General features: G+C 34.9%; 1 protein-coding gene across 2 annotated transcripts in view; it reads right to left on the reverse strand.

Moving 5' to 3' along the window:
* Positions 1-27,500, reverse strand: part of DCDC1 (doublecortin domain containing 1) — a 376,416-nt gene that overhangs the window by 207,371 nt on the left and 141,545 nt on the right. For both annotated transcript variants that reach the window (XM_069469763.1, XM_069469762.1), the window contains exons 8-9: positions 9,636-9,728; positions 560-730 (exon numbers count right to left, since the gene is read on the reverse strand). In XM_069469763.1, coding sequence (XP_069325864.1) covers positions 560-730; positions 9,636-9,728 — 264 coding nt within the window. The remainder of the gene's footprint in view (positions 1-559; positions 731-9,635; positions 9,729-27,500) is intronic.

A 27,500-nucleotide genomic window follows, 5' to 3' on the forward strand; every position in this document is an offset into this window, starting at 1 on the left:
GACATTTAGCCATCTTGTCCTGACAAATAACCAATTCACCTTTTTTCCCAGTGTATTCTTAAGTATTGATTTTACCAAGTGAAGTCAGACATGTGTCACACTTATCCAATACAGATCCTTTTCTTTGGAAATGTAGTTTGAACATCAATCAGTCACCTGGCCTTTCACCTCCAATTTCTATTGCCACTGTCTGTCAACTATTAAAGCCTGCCTATTTCTCCAAATTTTATTTTTAGAAACTGAAACATACACTGAAAAATATATGTTTCTTGGAAAGTATGCAAATGGTTTACATAATTAGATTTCTTCATTAAAATTACTTTTCTGGGTTGAAAACTAGGTAAAGTGTAAAAATCCACATTTCAAAGGTCTCTAGGTATTTTCTTTCAAAATCTATTTCCCAAATAGTAATATTACAACTTGTAAGCCAAACTCTAGTTTGAGGAAGATAATATAAAAAGAAATTCAAGCTGAATGGCACTGTCATAAGGGTCTTCAAATGGAGCAGAGCATTTTCGTCTATGGCTGAATCCAGTGAGAGTAACAGAATGACACCCACCTTGAGTTGCAGGTCTCCTGGGACAAGAGTGTTTGCTGGAAGGCTTTTAATGTGTTGGTAGACATAAGAGGAGAATTGCTCCTGCTCAGCCTGTAATTGGGGGCCAAGTTTAGAGAGATGACCTTTGTTGCTTTTGATAGCTGTCTGCAATTCATCAATCAGCCTGCTCACCTGAAGGGGTTAAATTACAAGAGTTGTTAGCAAGAAGTAATTGTTGATGTCACACCTATTAGATTTTTGAGTACCTAGCTTGATGGGGGGAAAAATGACTTCAATACAAGAATGTGAGTACAGATCTGTCCTCAAGTAAAGAAAATAGAAGGGACATACATTCCTTCATCAATAAATTTTATTTATGGAAAAATGTCTAACCTTTTCACTTTTGTAATATGGAATAGGTAGCCATTTACAATTGCTGAATGAAAAATATCTCTGGGAATAAAAAGAAATATAAACATCTGGCAAGTTTGCAAATGAGCTTTATGCTGCTTAACAAAACAAAACCTTCCTAGGACTTTAAATAACCCAGTATCTGTAACTTACCACCACATTTCATTTTACTGTATGTACCTTCCTTTTTAGAATATTTTATTTTACTATCTATGTGCTACACTTAAAATTTTTTCATGTGTATATTAAATTAATTATCACTTTTTGGGCCTTGAAAATAGACCTATTATGTTCCTCCCGAATATTCCAAAATATAATTAAATATAAAATATCCACACTTCAAAGACAATGCTCTGTTCTAGACAACACTTTAAATTTATATCAATGTCAAAATAAAGCATAGGATTTTTCCAGAAACAGCAAAGGCTTATGCACCCTTGATTTTAAAATTTCTAGACTTCTACTCAGTATATTTAAGATAGACATATGAACTTTATTTATGTATTATCAATAAGACATGCTGAGGACTCAGAAACAGTAAATTAATGTTTTACTCCATATAGTTTACAAATTAAAAATCATTACCATTCTTTGACTCTTCACTGTTTTATGTAAATTTATGTTCTCTCTACTAGACTGGATTCTTACACAAACATTGGCTGATACATGGTAGTGACCAAAAGAGATGAAGAGCAGAAATCCACTTTATCTGTGATTCTTTAATCAAATTAGATTCATTTAGAATTACGAATGACTCTGAAGACAGCATGTACTTTGGAATCGTGGGTTAAAATTCTGACTCTCTCACTTACTGACTGGGAGTTTGCACAGGTAATAAAACTCTCACCCATAAATAATAAATTACATGAGATTAAAGAATGGACAACACAATGTCTAACCTATAGTAGGTGCCCAAAGCACTGGTATATTATTATAATGTTTTCTTTTTAAAATCTAGGTGCTTTCTGCATATCCAGTTTTAATTGGGTTTTTTTTTTTCTTGTTCTATCTTTCCTATCCCTACCCCTATTTTACATGAGACACATAGAAAACTATTTGCAGTATAGATCCTCCCGCTCATTTCAATGTCCACAGGTAAAATGGGGAATCCTTCTCCAAGTCTTCCATGTACTGACATTTCATCCTCTTTCTCTCTCTCAGCTGAGAATATGGTGTTTGGCCCAGCCTATATTCCAACTCAAACTCTGATGTTAAATCTATTATTTCTATCACTTCTGGTATAGAGGGTTCAAGGAAGTCAATGAAAACAAGTACTATTATCCAGACTTGAATATTTATTTTTCTACTTTATCTAATTTAGTTCAAGTTTGTGTGTGTATGTGTGTAGTGTATATATGTATCTATGTGCATATATGTGTGTATATAGATGTGTACATACATATATATTTTTCAATTATGTTTTAATTTTACCAAGAACTTAAAAGCATTATATACATATAAACAAGCTAATTTAAAATGATTTCTATTTTTCTTTGGTCTCTCATATATCTTTTATGTGTCCCTTCCCTATGTGATCAATTTTCTATCTCCTTTAAACAATCCTTTCTTCTAAATTAAGGGTTGGCAAACTTTTTCGATAAAGGGCCAGATAATAAATATTTTTGGTTTTGTTAGCCATAAATAGTCAAAACTATTTAACCCTGCAGTTGTATTTGGAAAGTAGCCATAGACAATATGTAAGTGAATGGGCCTGGCTGTGTTCAAATAAAGTTTATCTACAAAATTAAGCAGTGGGCTAGATTTGTCCCCACTATAGTTTTCACACCACTCTTCTGAATACATATATTTCCTATCCTTCTTTTCCTTTCTTGTAAGTAATACTCTGACCTAAGCCATCATCTTGTCATTGCTTCCCCCAACTTGGATTAACAAACTATACCCACTGAGTGTTCTCCCCATTCCCAAGCTCTTCCCCTCTAATCCATCCTGCCACCTCCACCCACTTAATTTACCTCGAACAGCATATTAAACCATCTAGCTGCTCTTCCAGATTCTTGAGATTGGTATTCAAGATTCAAGACCTTTTATAATCTGATTCCCACCTGACTTTATGGTTCATATTCCCACCAGACCCTTCCTCTCTAACAAGATGTCTCTTCTCACTGTTCCCTTCCCCTCATCGCACATACGTACACACATCCCTTCCATTTCCAGAGTATAATAAATTAGACAATATTTAACCTAACACTCTGATCTCACAAACAAGGAAATTCAGGTCCAGAAAAGTTGATTTGCCCATGACACACAGATGGTTAGTACTGGCACAAAAACTAAAGTCTGGGTCCCCTGATGACTAGGCCATAGTTTCACAATTCATTATTCTCTTCTACCTAATTCTACTCATCACTTAAGTCTCACTTCCTCTACCAGGCCTTCCAGCACTTACTACCTGGGTCTAGCCATTTGGCACTTTGTCAAAGTAAGCTGTGTGCTGTTTTTTACTTGGTTTGTACATCAATGCCATGTTCCTTCAATGAAATTACAAGCCTTTTCCAAATGTCCTCCCTGCTTTATATAACAATCCCTTCAGTCCTGGTAATGGCCTCTATGAGGCTAGACAGATACGTTCAGGGGAAGAAGGAAAGATAGGCAGGGGCAGAGCAGAAATCAAGGAGAGAGAGAAGTGGCAGATGAGCCTCTCTGGCAGACATGCATATGACATCAGAATTCCTGTGTGATTTGCTTTGGCCGGTGAAATGTGAGCAGAACTAACATATGCCACTTCTTAGCAGAAGCTTTAAGAGCCGTTATGTAGTTCTGCCATCATTCTCCTCTCCTTCCCATGAAAACAACAATGTCCCCACAGAGGGTGCTGCTTCCACCTGTGTCCCAGACTGAGAAAGATGTTACTGGACAGAGTCACAGACAACATGTAACCAGTAGGTAAAGTGAATAAAAAGTAATTTTGTTTTAAGAGATTTGGGGCTTACTGGCTTATGTAGCAGAATCTAGCAAAATCTGATTAATATACTGCTTTCTATTAAATCTTTACAACCCTACATAACTCATCGAGTAGGTTACTAATAGGCAGCCCTGAACTGCAAATTGAAATGAAAGTCTATGGAAATTTCTATTATCTATTCATAACGAAGCCCCTAATAGTCCACCAGTGGAACTTGGACAAAACTTTAGAAATCATGGCCATGGAAAGCAGAGACAATACCGTGAGGTCAGGAGGAGTCCTAAGGGAGACAGAAAGAGAAAAAAAATGAGATTTAAAAAAAAAAAGAAAAAAATGAATGAAAAGAAAAAGAAAGAAAAGATGAAGGAAGAAATTAAAAGGAGAAGGTAATTAGGGGAAAATGAGCAGGAAAGAAAGAGGAGAAACGAAAATGTGAAAAGGAAGAGAATATTATTTATAGGCTATAAAATCCAGTGACAAATTTCTCTCATGATCCTTCTTTTCTTACTTTCTGGAATGAATTTCTATGCTTTTCATAGTACTGTTAATCCTATAAGAAAGTTGTAACATTTAAAATACGGAAATGATAGATGATCCAGTCTTAGTCAATGTTTTCAGCCTCATCTTAATGATCAGATCATACTACCCTCCAGCAGTATTATCCTCCAAATTATGGCTGATGGTATGTAACATACTGAAGCTAAAAACCAAAATAGGCCAGGTGGATTGCTCTTATGATTATCTGATGAAATTAAAATCCAAGAATCAAAGGTCCAAAATGGAAGGATCCATTTCTGGAAAGCACTGGTCCTCTCTGAACCTATCCCCAGCCTCATGTGATTAAGGAGTCTTTAAAATCTACTAAGTATCATGCAATGTATTTTGCTAGTAAATAATACTGTTCTCATTAATTTTGTGTACTGCACCTTGTGCAACAGCAGTCACCAAAAAAAAAAAAAAAAAAGGGAGGAATTTCAGACTTTGATTTGAGAGCATTTTTGTACATGACTGGTTTTACTGTCACAATCCATATCCTTTCACTGATAAGAGATTCCATGTGACATCAGAAATCAACCAACCATACAATTGATGATGTCATTTGCACTCTAAAGGGCTATTGGTTAAAGTCTTAAAAGTTTCATCTGGGATAACTGCTTGGCTGCTTCAAAAATTTTCTCTATCATGTTAGCTATTTTTATTGGCCCCAGGATTATCTGCTAATGTATGTGAAACATAATTACACCAATTATGGCCTTTTAAGAATAACTTAAAACTATCAAATAAGATGTCTAGCAAAGATTAACTTATATCTTAAACATAAAAGAAAATATATCAAGAATCCTGCCACTGACATTTTGATAATGTTTCTATTCAGTTTTGCTCAAACTTTCTGTTACTTTACATATTCTTAAGGCCTTTTATCCTCAAAGTGCTACATTTTGTTCTCAGTTATTATGATAACATGTCATCCTTAAAGACAACCCTACACATGAAATAGCTATATACTGCAATCAGGTAGGTAATAAAACATTTCTGAATTATTTTACATAATATGATTTTTTCCCAAAATCACAGATGTTGCTAAAAGGGGAAAAATGTCCTTTAAAATTCTTCATCATGAATCTTTTTTTTCCTGCAAATCCTTTTTTTCTCTACAAAGGCAACATGAATAGGGGTAAAAGAAGACAAAACTTGACCTTTTGTGATCCCAGCATTAATGGGTCTGTTCATAATTCAATCTATGTGTGTGTGGGAGCATCCATGTGGAAACATAGAGGCCTGAGAGACATAATGCCTTTCCCTTTAAACATTATCTGACCCTATCAGTCCCATTCACAAAAGAAGGCTTACGTATGCATATGTTGAAAAAATGCACCATCTCATTGTGCAGCAGAAAGCCTACACATTCTACTCTTCATTCTCCATGGAAATGCAGCACGGAAGTGACACTTGTACAGAATTTGGGAGAGTGACAAATGAGCAGAAGGTGGAAAAAAATATTGAATATTTTGCTGAGGAAACAAACCAAACTTCTGAAAGAATGCAAATGTGCACACGTATATAAACATATATGTAAGTTTTTGCATAACAGGTAGCGTAGTTTGGTCATGTTTGTATGATGCATACATGCAACCCTTGAGCTCAATTGAATTCTCAAAATGATTTATAGTCAGCACACAAAATATTATTCGGTTTATAATCATTCTAAAAAAGTATACATACTGAAATTGTACACTTCTGAACCATACATTGTATATACTGTACATGGACTATTATTAATGACTCTTTGAGGAGCTCCTGGTTTTTCTAGCAATGAGTTCAGCTGTCAGCCTGAATTCTGTGTGGGCTTGAATCCACCCCTATTATTAAGTAGAACTCCAGAGTACTGTGCACATAACCATCACTTGAGATCAGCACAAAGGGTGGCAGCTTTTATGCCAGGAACGTCATCTAGGCATGTAACATACAGGGTGGTCTCAAAGCAAGGTCAGCACTTCAACTTAATATTAAGAAATGTTCTGATTAACAACATATGTAAGATAAACCAGAAAGGTTGTAGGGAGATGAAAACAGTTATTTTAAACTCCTAAAATCTCTTCTTTGTTTCAGGCACAAGGGTACAGTATTTTTCAGGTTAAGAAGTGAACATAACCCTGACTTGATGAATGAAGACTGGAAAAGACATGGGAGCCTATGAGTGAAGTTTTCTCTTGATTTGAAAGATGAGCTACAGTGCTCATCTGAAGTTTGTGTGGCACATCTTATTCCTAGCGCCTCAACTACTACCAAATTTTTAATAGCTTCCTTAGAACCCTTCCAAGGTGGGGAACATTTTGGAGGTAGATCTATCCTATTTCCAGCCAGAGACCCCTTATGTGATGCCTTTAGGCTTATTCAATACTCTAACAACTCCATCCACTCATGGGGGAAGGGACAATTGAAAATAGAGATATTGTAAATGTCTTTATAACTCACCTGGCAACAGGGCTATGTTGATGGCAACAAAGATGAAGTCAACTATACCTTTTGAGCTCTAAGACTGTGCCTCACGGACCTCTAACTACAGGAGCATAACTGACCAAGTACTATGCTCTGAAATCCATCCCAGTTGACACCAATGGCTGAGGACACTAAGGCAGGTCCATCTCTGAGAGTCACAGGATTCCTCTGATGGCCAAGTTTGGCTCAAATACACCAACAGCTTTGCCAAACCTTCTTTAGACTACACAGTGGTCTAGAATGCTTCCCCTCAATCTTCCTTTCCTCTCCCCCTCACCTGGGATCAGGCCTGCCTTTCAGTATGACAGAACTCTCGACTTTGCCCAGTGCTCTCTGCATTTCCTCTCCTAGGCATTTCCTCTGATAAAATCCACATGCATTTGATCTCATCTTGGTGTCTACTTTTTAGAGAACCTGGAATAATATACTTTTAAACTGATAATAATAAATTACACGCAGATTTCCAAATAGCTTTTAACATATCAAAGTGATTATATCACATGATCAAAGTGATCATATGATGCATACCTTATTATTACTTCCAGGTTTTATGTAGAAAAATGTGAAATAAAACAAAAATTTAAGATCAAACTATAAGCAGCAAAAGAGGAGCCAAGTATCAGATTTTATAATGTTTGAGTTTTGAGATATGTCTAGAAATATAATATTTGTGTAAAAAGTAAACCACAGGAAAAATATTGATATAAGCTCACTCCAAAAAATTTCATTAATCTCTATCAGGATTTTACAACTCTATATGTAAATTAGACTTCATGTTTCAGCCCTAAAAGTTTTAGACTTTTTCTAACCAAAAGTGTTTTAGACTATGTAACAGTCTAACATCCCCATCTACTCATGAGGGAAGGGACAATTTTCAGTGTCTTCATAACTCACCTGGCACTAGGGCTATGTTGATAGCAACAAGCACTTTTCTAAGAAGATTCTTGTAGACTTTTTTCAATCAAAACACTAGAACTTACACACCCAAAGTAACTTAATCACTTTCCAGTTAATCACATAGAAGTTATTCTCATAGGCTATGGAATATATTTAAAGATTGTTACACACATACAAACACAAATACATATTTCCTTTACTTGTATTTGATTTTTGAAGTGAACAAAAGACTTTGAGCCAGAGCTGATAAAGCAAATATGTGACCAAAGAAGGCACTGAGGTATATCATGCTAAACATAAAGACAATGATAATAAAGAAGAAATGCCAAATAAGCATAAATACTATTGGATTTTTCAGAAAAGATAATTTTCATTTCCAATGTTGCTAACAAGGTAACATTAAAAATGATATATTTAACATAATGATCATTTTACTGGACCACTTCAAGTTTTCAGTTCCATTGAAATTATAATTTTGCATAAAATATCAAAGGGCAAAATAATTATAATGTTTAACAGGGAGAAAATACTTAATCTGTCATTCATTTAATTTAATTAATCTGGAGAGACTTATTTTTATTTTCCAAAGTTTACAAGATACATAAAAGATGAATAGATTCATTTTTAACTCATTGTGAAACTGTAATAAAACTCACCAACTCTGGTAAAACATTTTTCAAACACATAGAGAATGATATTTTTAAATTTATATCTAACAACCTAGTTTTTTTACTTTGTGAATATTTATTAGTGGAATGCATCAAAACTATTAATATAATTTAAATCTATGTAATTATTATTTCTTACATTTTAGAAATATTCAGGTTTAATTTTTCTTATGAAATATTCTCTACTTAGAGTGCTAATTGATGTTCATAACAAACTCTTTAATACTGGACATATATGTCCCAAATGTTCATATGGTCTCTAATGTAAAAGTTAAATTCACACAGGAAAATTTGATGCATTGTACTTGTTCATCTATTATAAAATACATGGTTAGTAAAGAAGATGCAATCACAATGACAAGAAAATATTTAAAACCCTAAATCTTGGATATTTCTTTGTCAAAATGTCAAGAGAATCATATGGGAATTTTATTTTTTAAATAGACACATTATCTTATTCCTTAAGTTGCTTATAGATTTTTATTTACTGACAGTGGTTCATGGGGAGTAGCAAATTCATATCCTTTCCTCAGAAAGATTAAATGTTTTTGCATTCCAGGAAACTATATGAAAATCATTTTCTACTTTTGTCTAACACCAATTTTGTATTATTATTTCATTTATGGAATATGCTGTCAACTTCACAGCAAGAGCTTTGGAGAAAAGGTTTGCTTTAATAGTTCTTCATTACAATATTGCCTACAGAATCTTATGATTAGCTCACTTAGGCTTGACATTTGTAAACTATAGTTTTCTCTCGATAAAAGATAACTTTGTTAGCATTTCTAAAATTCAGAACAATAACTCTATTCTTAGAAAGTCAGATAATAAAAACAACATTTGGTATTTATTAAAAATTCACCAAAATTTTAACATTTTTCCTATGTTGGCATGTTTTATAATTTCCAGTTTCAAGTTGCATGCAATAATTTATCAATTTAAGAAATTTATGAGAAAATATTCATAAGGCTTTTTTCAGAAAATTCTAATTTCATTTATTCTTTCAAACATACAATTATTCTTCAGGCTGCCTATATCAATACAATGATTCCCAGTTTTGATCAGATTTTTTCTATCATAAGTTGTTTTCAGTTAATAAGAGTTGATTTACTATAAGACTCAAAGTAAAAGTTAACTCAGTTTTAAAACTAGTGTACACTGTAATTTTCTAATATGATTTACAAAGTAATTTCCTTACTTCTTCTTGTGCCTTATGGTTTTCCTTCACTGTCATTGAAAGAATGACTTTTTCTGTAATTTCTTCCTTCTTTTCATTCACAGCCAGGTTCAACTAGAAAAAATAAATAAATGACGTGAAAGTAGGTACCTAATCTCAATATTTACTCAAACAACTAATTTAGCATAATCATGAAGGTGATTTGATATTAATTTTGTGAATACTTACATGAAAATGAATTCTAGGTTAAATAAGTTGAAAATTCATTTTTATATTTAACACACTGAATTTTTCACTTTCCTTCTTATAGTTTTTAGGATTAACAAATATAACTTGGCACGAGAAGGTCCTTAATTATAGATATTAGATGCTGATGAATAATTTTTAAAAGGATTTCATTAAAATGAGCTTAGCAACACTTTTTTAAAATCAGGCTAATATTTTCTATTAAAATCCTTCATTATAAGTAGGGAATAAATTGGCTGCTGTTATGCCAGAATAAGAAGTCAAGGACATAAACCAAAAGTGTCAATTCAAACACTCTAGCATGGTGCTAAAGGATTTATAACATTTCATGACAAAGGATCATGTATCTAAATACCTGAACAGTTACCTCCAACCTGCTTCACTTACAAAACCAGATAAAGGTCTTCTATTACTGCAGCTAACCCATGTGTTATAAAAAAGTGAATGTGGTCCATTCCAAATTTCTTTATAAATGATCCCTATAGAAATAAAGTGCTATTTTCAAGAAAAGAAAAATGCTAAACTCACACAATATTCACTAAAAAGATTGACATTAATAGAAAGAAAGAGAACAGAGCCTAATAGAGAATCCTCCAAAATGGAATATTTAACAATTCTTAAGCAATGGTCTTGCCATACCATATCTCCTTATTGAGGATTAGAGAAAAAATAAATATTGACCATATTTTTAAATTTTATTTTGTTAATGTTGTTTTAAATAGGTTTTCTCAATTGCACGCCTGGGAAATTATGTTTGAATTAACATGGATCTTTAATCCATACCCTGCCTGAAGGCCTACTCCTATATTTGGGATAAAATGAGGAATGGGAGGTCCAACAATATGGTCTCTTTCATCTACCTGTACATATATGCTAGAAGAATAGTATCAAACGTATGAATGCTTCATCTAATATATGATGATACAGTTCTATATATCAAAGATTCTGTTTTGGTAGAGAGAAGAGGCCCAGGAATCTTTTGGTGATTCTAATGATCACACTAGTTAAGGAGTTGACAAGCATTTCTATAAAGGGCCAGATAGTAAATATTTCAGGCTTGGGGCCAGGGGGAGGCGGGGAGTGGAGTATAAAATCTCTGTTGCAATTACTCAACTCTGCCATTGTGGTGTGAAACAGACGATGCATAAATGAATGAGCATGGCTATGCTTCAATAAAACTTTAAAAAACAACAGGTGGCAGAATGAATTTGGCCAGTGGGCAGCAGTTTACCAATTCTGCCTTAGATGATAATCACTAACAAAGAGTTTTTAAAAAAATCATCATGTGAAACTATTCTCAGGATCACTCTCCCCAAGGAATATTTGTTTCTGTGATAAAATGATACAAAAACATAAAACTATAAAAGCTTAAATATCAAGCTCAACTTCCACACATGGAAGACTGAACCATGGCATAACATGCTGGTCTGTTTATTTTGTTATCAGGGGAGTTCTCATTTCAAGAGAAATGGGTGTAGAAGAGAGTGACTGGAGAATATTCACCAAGCTCATCTATTCTTTACAAAATTCATTTCCAAATGCAAAAACTTTAAGAGCAGACTTTTTTTTTTTTTATAAAAGGAAGCAAAACAAAACAAAAACAGAGCCATGAAACTCTTTGGTGCCACAGCAGGTAAGTCATATTCTAATGAGGTTTCCCAGGACCATGACATTTAGAACTGCTTCCAAGTAACTCTTTAAAAGGTGGGAATCCTTTACCTTTGAAAGCACCACAGTTGGAAGAAATCACCTCCATTCCAATATTCAACTTCTAAAGCACTATACTAATCTACCTAAGAGAAGGGAAAAACATACCAACATCACTGAAAAGCATCCCATGCATGGTCCCAAATAAGAAGTCCAGTAAGATATCAAGAAATAAATGGTCAACAAAATATAAGGACACACACATGGGGCCTTTTCTGGAAATAGGCTAGCCATTCCAAAAGATATCTTTTAATGCAATCATTTACAGAAAATTATGAAAGTAAAAAGTCAAATTAAGAGACTGCATTTTCACCCTGATATAGTAATAATATGCAGTGCTAATAGCATCTTTCCCTCAACCCTCACGACATGATAACAATAGTAAAACTCTTCTCTCTTGTCACTTTTGATGAGAACATCCTGTTTCCTCATTAAGACAAAACTAGATGCTTTTGATTTGCTGTTCTTATCTAAAATATATGAAATAAATTTTTTGCCCATGGGTTTGAGATTTCTGAGGCTGATTTTTCATATATTAATAAGGGTAGAAAATTTAAAAATTAAAAACCACAAATAAACAGAAAGATGGCTACAATTTATATGTAACTGTGAAAAACCAAGTCCCCACCAAATGGGGGAGGGAAAACTTTGTTCTAAATATGTCTTATTCCTTTTAAATGTGAGAAAACACCCCCAATATTCATTGTTTACATAAAAATCTTTCAAATAGGAAGATTTAATTCACCATTTTTGTCAGGCCTGCTGCTAAGATTTAAAAACATTTAACAAATATTAGTCATCCATATTTAGGTTAAAGTTGGTCTCATTCAATATTAATGGGAACTAGAATAGAACAATCAAGAGACTAGTCAAGAATAGTAACAGAAACAGAAGGAACCAGAAACATAATGGCTCTGTCAAAGAAAATTGAATCAAAGTGCTTAAAAAATTGTCTGGTTACACAAACGTAAGATAAAAAGGAGTAAGTTCATCTCAACCAGTTTGTTTAGGAGTTAAGGAAAAAAATCCACAAAATTATACCTGAAACAATAGATTTCAATGAAATGATTTCCACTGGGCGTTACCTTTCAAATTATACCTATTTTACTTAAAACTATTAATGCTGAAGTTTCAGACACTGTACCTTCTCTAAAACCCTAAAGGGTCATAGATTAGAAATATATAGTTCTATGTAAAACATGCGGCTACTTGTGACTATAATTGAAAGTGCTCTCCATTTTGAGGAATTCTTCAAATATTTGCTGGCTCAGGAAGCTGTCCTATGGACATCCCAGTAAGGAAAACAGGCTCAAAACCTCCTGCGAGAGAAATACAGCCAGAACAACAGTGATCACCTCTTATGTGGGTCAAAAACTATTAATGGATTTCCTTTTTAACTCCCCCCAAAATATTTTAAAGTCTGCTTTAAAAATCATACAGACTGTGTAAAAATTTTAACATGATATTAAGATAAAATAAAATCTGTTTCACAGGAGAAAATAACTAAAGTACTGTAGTCAATCTAGAGTTCAATCATTAAAATCATTTAGAAAAGGTACAGTAATTCAAACAAGCTAGTGTGTTCTGTCTACCTAATTGATATTGACATTACAGAAAGGTACTAGCCAAAGGGAAAAAAGCCTATTAGTCCAACCAAACTCTCAGTGCTCTGACGTGTGGTTCTGCATGTAGTCTTCTCTGTATTCAGAAGAACAGCTAATGATTCAAATGTGAAGTACATATGCATTGTGTATAATGTCCTTAATAAAGCAACAGATCCAACAAGAAAACTAAATGTATATCAAAAATCTAAGGTTTTCACCAGTAAATACTAATCTAGTAATAAATTTTGATCCATATTTTATATGCAGATCAATATAGGTAATACAGATTAGCATAAACAACAGGATAATCAGCCTTCATATATATTGACAAGGTTCCCAATGGTCTGTTAATGTACAAAAGACTGGGACAAATTAGTTATTTATATATACAAAACATGGTTATAAAGGCCAGCTGCAGGTATTTTTTTGGAAAGTGCATTTTAATAAGGTCCTATTCAGTTACGGAACAAATGGGGAAGAAGTAGTTTGCACTACAGAGTTTAGCGCAAGAGCTTTCTCTTTTTCTAACCACGAAATCAATCATTTGTCCAGACTGTGGGAGTCAGAGTTAGTTACTGAAAAGAGCTCCGTATATAAACAAGTCAATAACTCATTGTGTGTTATTGTCCAGCTGAAGAAGTCGGCTTTCAAAAAGCTGCCCCTGCTTCTCTCAGAATGAATGTCACTGTATTCAGGGACTGGGAGAGAGTCCTTTGTTTCTAAGCCATTGCTGGCTGCCATTTATGTATGGGAACAGGAGGTGGCTGCTGAGAGAGTGGGGGAAGCCACTATTTGGTATCAAGGGATGTCCAGGAAAAACTCTGAATTTTGTCAACCTAAATAATTTGTATCTGGAAATGCATTAATCGAATTGATAAAGAGTAGCCACACAAAAAATATTTGATAAAGGAATTAAATAGTAAATGAGTCTGTACCATTTTAAATTGTATTAGGCTGATATTTTTGGTTCCCTACCTGTCAAAGAAAATGAATCCAAAATTCAGGCAATGGTTTGAAGAGTTCAAATGTACAAAATCAAACTGGTGAATGGGTCAACATAGCAAATAAAGGCTTATCTGTTTCTGCCATAAATAGTAAAGTTGACTCTTAGGACTACTAAATGGGGTTTTTAAAGCGGGTGTGTGTGAGTGTGTGCACGTGTATACACACAATGCACTCATATACTGCTTTTATTCATCCTTATTACACATAAACATGAATTCATAAATAAGGTATTATATTTTAGTTATGATAATAGAATTTCTTTAAGGAATGGTTTTATGTGCTCAGGACTTCTGATAAGTTAAAGGTATTCCAACTATCTTTGACTTAAAAATTAATTTAAATATCTTTTATAATCAAATTATAACTAAAATTCACAAGACATAAATATCATTATAATCTTATTTATTTCATCTTAATATTTGTTAAATACCTTCCAAATTTCTATTCAGAATCAGACCAAGGAGTGAGGAAGCACAGGACCAGGTTTCAGGGTTTGTAATTAGGTTGGGCAAATAAAAAATACATGTAGATCTGTTTAATAAACTGTTTCTTTTTATTTAGCCTCTAAAATTTTTAAACAGAGGTTTATCTTAATGAGACAAAGTTGTAGTCATGGGCAAGGAGGGAGTTGGGAACCTGAACTGAACCCAATTGATCTCACTTTTCCTCATAATTTAGAAAACCACAGCATTAAACAATATGACATGCTTCCACATGCAACAAACTATACTAGACATTTTTCCAGACACAAATAGATTAATGCTAAAGAATAGTATGGTTGAGAAGACAATGAAAAAACAATAGAAAGTGAGAAACAATATATGGCATGATGTAGGTCATAATTGCTAAATAGAGGCATAAACGATACAATCTACAAGTACAGAGGACAGAAATATTATTTAGAGATGGAAAGGTCAGAGATGGTGAACCATAAATGATAGGTAGCATCCGGCTGGGAAAAGAAGAAAAGTGGCAATATGGGGCATTATTAGTTAATATTATTTACTATTAATAATTATTAACACATGATGACATTAGTTCTAAGTAAAATTAGTGAAGTGGCTTGACATGGCTTCAGGAGGGGGAGGGGAGAAGGGCAGCTGAGTTTTGAGGGATATGCAGAGAGAAAGGGCATAGCTGATCCAGTCAGCTGAGGCAGTGGCTTGAGAAGGAATGCTTCATATTGGGGAACAAGGGCTACATGGTTAGTGTGGAGCCATACTTAATCTATTTCTGATTTTGAATATAACAGGGGTACACAGGCCAAGTGCCAAGTCCTGTAATGGGGGGAGAAACAAGGACTCAGTTCTTAGCTCTGCATTGATTCAGCTCTATCTTTCCAAACTATACATGCTTAACTCGGTTCCAGTCTCAGAGACCCCTTAAGTCAGTTTTGACCTATCCCTGACGTTCAACAATGTAGTCTCATGTAAGTCCCTCTATAAAGAAATTCAAGAGTGCCATTTCTAGTCTTGGGGAAGGGACAAAATCCTTTCATTAAAAACCGGCTGTGATCTCTGGCTCTGCCTTGACTTAGTTCTGAGACATTGGGCAATAGTGGTAGTTAAGACAGTCCAGGCTTCCAAAGCCAGGAATTCCTCTCCCATCCTTGCTGATTAGTCAAGAAAAGCTACTTTTACCATGGTCTGTAGCTTCTTGAGGACAGTTTGTTTTAAGAGAGAACTTATAAAAGAAACCATCATAATATTTGATAACCAAACCAAAACATAACAACCATTTTAAAACAATACTATTTTATTTTTTTATCCTTTTAAAAATTTTATACCAAGAAAGCAAAGGCAAATAAAACAGTATTATTTTTAAATAGTTATAGTTTATCTAAGAGGATGCAAAAGAGAATTCTCCATAAATTATTTAACACTAAAGAAACTTAAACTGCTTTTAAAATCTCTTTTCTTTCTTGTTTCTTAAAAAAAGTAATCATAAATTCTAGTCATACTACACATTTTGTGGGGAAAGTGGCACTAAGTTAGTTCTGACTCAGTAGCCAGATTATAAACTTTCTGCCTAGATAGTCTGTCATGATAAGGAATGTCACACCCCCTAAACTAAACTCAGCTTGCCCTCTCAAACTGACTCTCCACTCCATTTCTTCCACTACCATTGTGCAGTTTTAGAGGAACTGTGCTCCCCTGGCCAAGAGGTAGGTCCCTGACCCTAAGCAGACCAATTAGCCTCTCTCTTTAGAGTCACTAAGGGAGCCACACAGAGACATAAACAGTTGGAAAAAATCTGTCCCATTAACAGCACCCTAAAGAGATTGTCCCTTATATCCAGATGTCTTTGGCCTTCCCTTGAATTCCATGTGCTACCACCTGCCATTCTATTAAATTCTATTTTTGCCTAAGTTATCCTGAAACAGCTCCCATTGACTGCAACCAACAAAACTTAACAGATGTATCACATATGCCCTCACAGTAAAGGCCACATGACTTTGGAAAACCTGAATGAGACTCTATTCCTTGTACCCTAAGGTAGCTAACTCAAATACCTTAATCATGTCACAAATTTAAAGAAGTCCTTTATATCCTGGATAGAGATTGAGCCCATCATTCTAAGTGAGGTATCACAAGGATGGAAAAACATGCACCACATGTACTCACCATCAAATTGGTAGTAACTGATCAACACTAAGGTGTTCACATGGTAGTAATACTCATTGGGTGCCAGTCAGGTGGGGGTGGGGTGGGAGCGTAAACCCACAACTAATAGAAGTGGAGTGCACTGTATGGGGGAACACCACGCTTATAGCCCTGGCTTGGGCCAGGCAAACGCATTACATGTAACCAAAATGTTTGTACCACCATAATATCCTGAATTAAAAAAAAATAAAAAATAAATAAAGAAGTCCTTCATATATTATAAGGGTATATTACAGTGGGTAAGAGTTCAGGAAGAAAGTAATATTAGTGTTAGAAAATAACTCAGAGTCATTTAGTTGCTTTGTACACAAATTGTATACACCCATGGGAGGTAGTCTGTTGATAAACTGAGCCAAGGAACAAAGGCAAAAACAGGATTTATAAGACAAAGGATAAAAATAAAACGTACTCCCATTGCACATTTTTTAGGGAAAATTGCACTTCTGAATCCAGCGGGCCAATTAAGAGTATCAAATAAAACATTTTAAGTTGTTTATCAATTCTCCAAAAAAATACTAGAGAGTTCAGCTGAGAAGCACGTGTGCCAGGCTGACTCTGTATTCTTTCCACTCACCCTACCACTTCAGTTAGTCCAGTCCTGCACTATTTCCTGCACTATTTCTGACTACTCTACCCAAAGTGAAGAACCACGTTTTCTCTGTACATCTCTCACCTCGTAAAGTAGCTATCTAAATCAGAGAACTCCTTGAGAGCTGCAGTTAGGATTCTGGAATCCAGAGAGATAAACCAGATGGGCCATCACCCTTATAGAGCAGAGTCTGAACAAGGTTTAGGCTGGGAGTGATGTATTTTACATCCCAATGAGCCTATTTCTGATTATTACCCAGTAAAGATCTTTTCAGACTGGTTCCCTCAACATGTTCATTCCTATCTTCAAGTATTTCTCCTGCCACTCTGCCCATCTGGCATATACTCGCCTTTCCCCATCATCCAGCCCAACCCCATCAATCCTTTGTGGCCCAGGTTTGGTTCAATCTCATCCGTGAAGCCCAAACTGGCTCTGTCCTCTCACCATATGCATACAGGTATATAGTTCATTCACTATATTACCTTTCAATCCAAAAAATTCTGAATTTCCAAAATACATCTAGCCACAGGGGGTTCAGATAAGGTGGTCCAAATTTCCAATCAACTAGAAAAGGTGAATTATGCAATAGGTGGTACTGGAAAGAACAACTGACTAACACTTTAGAAAAATATGTTGGATGCATTTTTTACTTCATACACTTCAGGTAATTTGACGATTTAAATATAATAAAAAAATTCTAGAAGATAATATATTTGAATTCAGAAAGTCTAAAAAGAAAAAGGCCTTTTTAAGTTTAATATGGATAGATTTAACTAAATGGAAGTCCAGAACTCTACCTTAAAAAAAGGAACTTTAATAAAATTGAAAAGCAACAATACATTGAGAAAATATTTGCAATGTGACAATAGGTTAATATTCTTATTATGTGAAGATCAGTTTTAGGCAGATTTAAAAAATCATTAATAAAAAGGTAAACAACAAAGAAAATAGAAGCAAAGGAAATAAACACAGAACATAAAAGAAAAAAATGCATATGGCAAAAGAAACCACATACCAATTGTTCAATATCACTAATAATAGATTAATTCAAACTAAAACAATGAGATGATGTGTTTTAACTTATCAAATGGTAAAAAAATTAATAATTAGGATTAATGAATTTAAGGACTAATCAATACAGGGAAACTGGTGTTTTCATGTATTGCTGGTGAAAACATAAATGCTACAACTTTGTAGATGGAAATTTGGTGATGAATCTCAAAGCTTAAAAATGTTTACAACTTTTGATCTAGAAATTCCACTTCTAGGAATTTGTAAACAGGAAATAATTGTGGATATGCACCAAAAATTTGACTGAAAGGATGACAAAACGTTGTTTTTAACAATAAAAGAATTGTGTAATATGTAAATGTTCAAAAACGGGGATTAGTAAAATAAATCTGTAGACCAGAATATCATCGTCTATTTAAAATAATGCTATAGAATATTTAATAATGGGAAATGGTAACAACATACTAAGTGAAAAAATCAGGTCTCAAAAAGTAAATAAGATTTTAAATATATACCAGTATATAAGAAAGGGATATGCCAAAATGTTGAGAATAGCTACTCAGAATGGTGAGATTGTGGGTAGTATAGTTTTCTTTTTTCTTATGTATATCAGCTTATCTCAACAAAATTTTCCATAATATCTACCTATATATAGATATATACATGCATTAATCTTATAATAAAAACAGACTCTTTTTAATATTGCTTCTTTTCTTGTTACCTACCAATATATCTAACTTACTACCATACTCATTTTTTATTATCTAATCTCTGTTCACATTTGCCCCAACATAATTGCCTTTTCCCTAATTTCTTCTCAATCTTTACAAGATAAAATATAGTTCAAAACACAAGCAGACATAAAAGATAAAAAAACTGTTTCGATCTTTGCTTTTAAAATTGCCAACAGCCTACCAAACTTTTTAAGAATTAAAAAAAAGAGAGAGAGTAGTGTAAATTAATGCAGGGCAATGGAAGGTTTATAAATTCTTTTTTTTTTTTTTTTTTTATTTCATCTTGTTACGGGGGATACAGAATTGCAGGTTACATACGTTGCTCCTGTACCGCCTTTCCCCCCAAGTCAGAGCTCCAGGCGTGTCTGTTCCCCAGGTAGTGCGCGTTGCACCCATCATGTAGGTATATATCCCTCCCTTCCCCACCCCCCCTTCCCGAGTCAGCACCTTCAAGCGTTACCAATCCCCAAACGGTGCACAATGCACTCATTGTGTAGGCATACCCCCATCCCCTCCCCCACCCCCCACCTCAGTCTGATATCCAATTGGTGTCTTTCCCAGATTTGTATTTAGGTGATGATCAGGGAAACCAATTTTCTGGTGAGTACATGTGATGCTTGTTTTTCCATTCTTGGGATACTTCACTTAATATAATGGGTTCCAACTCTCTCCAGGAGAACCATAGAGATGTCGTATCTTCATCATTCCTTATAGCTGAGTAATATTCCGTGGCACACATATACCACAGCTTACTAATCCAATCATGTATTGACGGGCATTTGGGTTGTTTCCACATCTTTGCTATTGTGAATTGTGCTGCTATAAACATTCGGGTACATGTGTCTTTGTTTACAATTGCATTAAACTATAACTACTGCTTCTTAAAAGTGAACTGAAATGAGAACAAATATGGAGCAGAGACAAGGGTGGGACTCTCACTGTCTACTCTGAGCACTACAGATACACAGTTCTGGGCAGTACAGATACACTGTATCATTCAATCCTCCAAAGAACTTCCTCAAGTTGTGTAAAGCTGTGGTCCCCAACCCTGGTCCACGGACCAGTACTGATCTGCCACCTGTTACAGGGACCTGGTGTCAGAGGTCCCCCTGCGCCCCGCCCCTGCCCTGGGGCCTTCAGTGGAAAAATGGTCTTCCATGAAATTTAGGAACCAGGGTGCTGCACAGAAGGAGGTGAGTGGCTAGCAAGTGAAGGAAGCTGCCATCTGCATTTACAGCCACTCTCCATGGCTTGCATCACCGCCTGAGCTCGGCCACCCCCAACCTCTCTTCCCCCCTATCTCCCAATCTGTTAAAAAATTGTCTTCCATGAAACCAGTCCCTGGTGACAAAAAGGTTGGGGACAGCTGGAAAGGATGCATTAATAGGTTACATAGCTTGCTCATGAACACAAGGAAAAGAAAATTGAAAAATTGGGATTCCAATCCAGGCATGTCTGACTTCAGCACTCATGATTTTTAATTTTGTCTTGGACACATTAGAGAATATGAGAAAGGGATAAAATTGCTCTATATTAACAGACAAGTTGGCAAATTTTTCATTCACATTGAAGCATAAAATTATGAAAGCCCAGAGTCAAAAATCAGAATTCTATTAATGTGAATTGATTTTTGATGTCATTAATAAGAAAATAAATTTTTTAAATACTTACACCAGTATCTATCATTTATTGAGCATTCACTGGATGCCAGGTAATTTATAAACCTTAGAAAATAAATTATATGAACAATTTAGTCTAGAATAATTTATTTTTGAGGATTGTGCAGAAAAAGAAACTTCATTAAGATCCACTGACAACCAGCAATTATTAATAAAACTTATTAAAATCACTTACTTAACCTCTACTTTGTCTCTAGGATTATCAAAAACAACACCCAATGTCATCATTCTTTTTATTCTGAAAATATTCATTAATGCATTATGATACAATTAATGAGTACTTAGAGGTACTGTTAACAGTTTTGTATTTAACAGTTTAGACCTTTTCTTATGCACATATAAAGAAATATAAGTACATGGAAAATAAATGGATTTTATGTTTACAGAAATGGTATCACATTACCATATTAGTCGACAATTTACTTTTTTTGCACAGCAATGCCTTCAAATGTCCCTTAAAAACATCTTAAGCACATCTATAACTATCTAGTTACCTATACTTATTGTCAAAGGGTACAAAGCTTCAGTTAGACAGAAGGAATAAGTTTTAGTGATCTATTGCACAGCATGGTGATCACAGTTAATAATAATGTATATGTTTCAAAATTGCTAAGAGTAGAATTTAAATGTTCTTACCACAAAGTAATGATAATTGAGGTGATGAGTAAGTTAATTAGCTTTATTTAAGCATTCCACAATGTGTATATACATATATATACCATAACATCACATTACACCCCACAAATATGTTTGTCAATTAAAAATAAAATCAAATATTAAAAAATTTTATTCAACCTGGTTCACATTTTCAGTTTCATGCCTATTTAAAAGCTTTCTTCTAATTATAGTGCAAGCTATACTTGTGATACAAGAAGTTTGGTATAGGGATAGAAGAACATTGTTTTTTATTTTCATATTTCCACAGCTCTTTCGCTATTCAGGACACATTATTTTTCTCCCATTCCACTGGAGAGAATTTAGTCACATGGCCACCTCCAACTGCGAGTCAGGCTGGGAGACAGAGTATAGGTTGTGTTTCAATAAAACAGGATAATGATTCTGAGATCAAAGATGGCGGAGTGGTGATGACGGCCTGAATCTGCGCTCCCGGGAAGGAAGGCATCGATCCGGACCTGCCACAACGCTACAAGACCTCTCCCACACAGGAACAGCGGTGTGAATCCACAGAGAATCAGCGTGGGACAAACAGAGCGAGTGAGTGTGGACCCTGCCTGCCTTCTGAAAGACCACAACACAGTGTCCTAACTCACCAAAGCGGTCTTGGATCACTCCAATCCTCTAGGATTGGACCCATCGGAAGCAGTCCCCCAACGGAAACAGAAAAATCTCTAAACAATACACAACAGTCTCCCCCTCTTGCCAAAAGAAGCAACATACCTAGACTGTTTCACAGGATAATGATTCTGACGGAAAGCTAGAAGTCTCCACCACACTGTTGCTCTATACAGGGTGATTGTGTTACCTACTGTCCAAACCAGAACGGGCTTGAGAGTAAAATAATTAGGCTGAGATAACAAGTGAACTTTAGGAGTGTTTGGGGAAAATTTTCTTCCCCCATTTCTCTGCTTAAAAAAGTTCTTTCTAACCTCTCTTCAGGTTGCCCTTTCTACGGCAGTTTGTCATCTCCTTTGTGATACCAGAACAGTCTAGTCATAACTCTAGCACATCAGTTCACACATTTGTTGAAATTATTTATTTACTATCTTTCTACTATACCAAGATGTGCCTACACATCCACTCCGCACCTATGGTCATTCTTGAGGTTACTGATCATTTTCCCATTTCATTTGATCTTTTTTTTTTTTGGAGAAAGTGTTTTATTTAAATTGCATTAAATTTTCAATTTATTTGACTATATACATTTGGTCTTGATTTAGAGATAAGAATCAGCGCAAACCCTGCCACTATGGGGTAAGGTAATTGGCTCAGTCCTGGCATAACTGTGGATACACTAATTTGGTAAGGAGTGACCAAAACTGGGGCACTCAAGAATCTTTCCATCAGTTTTAATGTGTGGTTATTGAGAGAAAGATGGTCTATGTCCCATCCAGTGGGTCAGCTGCTACTCATCACTAGCATATTGTGGCCATATGGGAATACAGACCTTAAAATCTAGATGTTTTCTCAATACTGGATCAAAAATTTTTAAGCCTTGTGCAGGCAAAACCATTCAGATCTGCATGTTGAATTTAGCCAGTTCTTAAGCTCTAAATGTAAGACAAAAATCTGACCACATCATTTGTCCACTTCAAACCCTTCAGTGACCCCCCAGTGCCTGCAGGATAAAATCCCAAGATCCCATGGTATTATTATCTGCCTTCTCCCTTTTCACCTGCCTCATCTCCCATCTCATTTCACAACTCTGACTTGCCTTTATGATATGCCATAGCAATTTTTATGTTATCCAACTAGTCATCGATGCCCCTACATCCAGAGATTGTGAGAGAATATCAAGATCCATTCTTCACATCCTCCATCCCACTCTGAGCCCCCTCCCCCACCTCTGAGAATTCCCACCAGAGTTACTGTGTTAGAACCCTAAATTCTGTTGTGGGTTGGGGAGGGTACCAGGATGAAAAGGAGCTATTATCATAACCCTAGATTGTGTCACTTACACACTCTCACATGTGTGTGCACGCACACACAGCACCCCTTTGCCATTTGTTCAAACTGTTGCTCTGCCCATTATGCTCTCCCTAGACTAAGAGTCACACACACACACTCTCAGACTCTTGCTCTGGTTTACCTCCTCCAGGAAGCCTGCTCTGACTTTTTCTCAGTCTTAGGCCCAGAAGCCCATCTTTAATACCCTCTACTGTGTACCTGTATTAACTATTCAGGGTACTATCACAGCACTTATAGCAGTGATAAGTGGTGTCTCTTAAATGTTGATCTCTTCTACCAGACTGTGAGCTCTGCTAAAGTAGGCTCTTAGTTTGTATTCATTTCTATATCCGTAGTGCCCGGCACACAGTGAACACTTAACAAAAAATGGTTAAACTTAACAGAACTGTTCTGAAAACCTGGAAAACTAGGATATATGGAATTATTAAAAGAAATTCTGGAAAGCCCTGAAGTCTGTACTATATATATAAAAATGCAGAGGGATAAGGACTCCATCTTTTGAAGTCATCTTCATTAGGCAAGTCTGGTCTTTTTAAACTTATAACATTACGAAAGACTGTAAGCGGGAACCCTAGCACTTGATTTTATTACTGGCTCCATCCTCTCTGGAGCCCATGTGTCCACTCCTGCTGGCAAAGGCAGCACAGCATTACCCCTTGCTATGCTTACTATGTGCTTCCTTTTGCCAGGTGTTCAACCTCATGTTATGAGGGGGCAGGTGCTCCAACTGCTAGTTGCCATTCTAACCATAAGCATTTCTGGGAAAATAGACATTTATTGTATAAACTTGTAACTAATATATAACCTCAGGAAAATTTTTTATTTAGTTTTGGTTTTCAGAATTTGACCTGGATTCTAAATTTTTACTGTCCTGCATTTCAAATCCTGTTCATAAAAAAAAAAAAAAAGAGAGACGAAACTTTTGTTGTTGAGAGTGGTTTGAATTTGGATGCTAAGAAGGATGAATTTACTTACTCTAAAATGGATTCTATTTTGTTTTCCAAAATTTTTACCTCTCAACTTTATCTAGAACCTAGATACTTTGAATATTTTGATATTCAAATTCATCACCATCATTCATCATTAGAGGAGAGAGAATTTGTTGAGGACTTACAGTGCCAGGCACTATGTTAAGTGCCTTATTTGCATTGTCTTGCTTAGCTTTAAGAAAGTATTGTAGGGGAAAAGAGTAAAGTATGTTTGAATTATTTGTTCCAAAACATGACCCAAAACTCCAGACACAAACTGTGAAATCCCTGTAGAAAAAAAAAAAAACTCCTTCCTTTGGATTTTTCTGGGGTTTTTTTGTGTCACATGTACAGCGCTTTGCATCATTAACATCATTCAAAAAATATTTACTGAATACTTATTATGTATCAGTCTTAGGAAACAGTGGTTAACAAACAGTATTATAGAGGAAGCCAAACACTTCCCTCATGGAGCTTAAAATCCTGAAATGAAGACAGACATAGGACAAGTAACAATAAGTATGATAAGCATAAAAAGAAGTGTGGGATTTCCAGGAAGAACTACCTTAGCCTGGGGGCCAAAGCAGGAAATGATTCTCTGAGCTATAAGTATTAATAAATTAAAGACGAGCAAGAGGTGACCAAGTTAGGGTTGAGGAAAAAAAGAGCATTATAGGCACAGGAGGCATTAGAGTCATCTCTTCCATAAAACATCTCATACACTATCTTATTTAATCTTCAAAATAATCCTAAAATGAGTCATTATTGCCATTTTTCAGATTAGAAAACTAAGACTCAGAGATGAGATTAGATCAGTTAATAAGATTGAAACCCTGTCTACCAGAATCCAAAGCATTTCCACTCTACTTAGCTCCCTCTCAAGGCTGCCTTGCCCAGGGCCTTGTTAAATTGACAGTTGGCAAACTGTTTCTGTTAAGAAAGAGATAGTAAATACATTAGGCTTTGCAACCATGAGGAAAAATCAAGGATAAAATATAAAAACTTAAATAACAAGAGGGAAAATATTTTATAAACCTTTTTTATAAAATTCAAAATATAGTTGAGTACAATATTTTGTAACACAGGTCTACTAATGAGAAGAACAAAATTCCTTTTGGGAAAATAGCATTTCACTTAATTGGAGTTCAAAGCTAGTGTTCCCTAACATCAAATTGATTGCAAATATTCATCTGTGAAACTAGTCTTAACTTTCTGATCATATCAAAACCGATGACTAAGTCAGATTTGGCCCATGGACTTAGAAACCCCTGTATTGGACCATAAACATTAGGAGCAGCACTGACCAATATAGAAATCTAATATGAGGCACATGTTATTTTTAGTTGTATAGTAGCTACACTAAAATAGAAACAGGTGAAATTTATTTTAGTAACATATTTTATTTAATAAAAATATAACCATTTAAATGTGTAATCAATACAAAAATTATTAATGGGCCATTTTACCATTTATTTCATGCTAAATCTTTGAAACTCAGTGTGAATTCTACACTTTCAACATATCTCAATTTGGACTAGTCACATGTCAAGTAGCATACTAGGACAGGTCTGTGTCAGGCGTAGGCATGTATAAATGAGAAAGCAGACCATATAGAATCTGTGTTCCACTGAAGAATGCTTTCTAAAGATGGCAACTGCTACTCAGCTCCAGAAAATGTCATCATACGACAAAGTGGTCTAGTGTTGCCAGATGTTCCATATTTTATGATAAACCAGAAACCCAGAATTTAATGTAAAATATCCTGATTTCTAGATGTTGGCAATTCATTTTTTAAAAATATATGCACATTCTACATGTGTATACATTGTTTACATTGTTTGCATTTCAAGTCTGCATGCTAAATCTGGCCCTGACCTCCTCCACATTTGTGCCCTCTGATTCATGTCTTTCTTATCAGAATCTGAACTATATTACACATAGGTACTCAATAAATTATAAGACTTTCAAGTTAAGGCAATAAATATTTGCAAATAAAATACTTCAAGAATATCAAAGGAATGATAATGGATGTTAATAAAAAATAATTACAAATAATCATATCCACATTTCTAACCATCTTACAAAAAAAATGTTTACCCGATGAGATTATTCAATAGTATTTTAAAGAATAAAATTCTTCAATTAAAATTAGTCATAAGCACAATAGCCAAAAGGTGGAAACAACCCAAATATCTTCTTCGGATGGGTAAATGGATACAAAAAATGTCATATACACATGCGATGGAATATTATTCATCCCCAAAGGAAGGAAATTCTAATACATGCTAAACATGGGTAAACTTTGAAGACATTTTACCAGGTGAAATCAGACAGCCACAAAATGACAAATATTGCATGATTGCATTCATATGAGTTACCTAGAATAATCAAATTCATAGAAACAGAAAGTAGAATAGTGGTTGCCAGGGTCTAGGGGAAGGAGGGAATGGGGAGTTAGTGTTTAATATGTACAGAGTTTCAGTTTGAGAAGATGAAAAATTTCTGCATATGCATGGTAGTGATGTTTGCAGAATAATGTGAATATACTTAATACCATAGAACTGTACAGTTTAAAAATAGCTAAAATGGTAAATTTAATGTTATGGTGATTTTACCATAAGAAAAAATAGCCATAATATATTTTAGTAAGAGAAACACCTGTTTTTTTAACTGACAAAATTTATGTATATTTATGATACACAACATGTTTTGAAATATGTGCACACTGTGGAATAGCTAAATCAAGTTAATTAACCTGTGCACTAGTTCACATACTTATCATTTTTCTGTGGTAAGAACATTTAAAATCTACTCTCTCAGCAATGTTCAAGAATACGTTATTAACTATAGTCACCATATTGTATAATAGATCTCTTAAACTTAATCTTCCTCTCTAACTGAATTTTGTATCATTTGACCAACATTTTCCCAATCCTCCAGGCCCCGGTGACCACCATCTACTCTCTGCTTCTGTAAGTTCAAATGAAAAACACTCATTTTGAACTTTTTAATAATCCTTCTTGAGAGAGTGCAG

The sequence above is a fragment of the Eulemur rufifrons genome, chromosome 6 (genome assembly GCF_041146395.1).
Source record: "Eulemur rufifrons isolate Redbay chromosome 6, OSU_ERuf_1, whole genome shotgun sequence".
In the NCBI taxonomy this organism is placed as follows: Eukaryota; Metazoa; Chordata; class Mammalia; order Primates; family Lemuridae; genus Eulemur; species Eulemur rufifrons.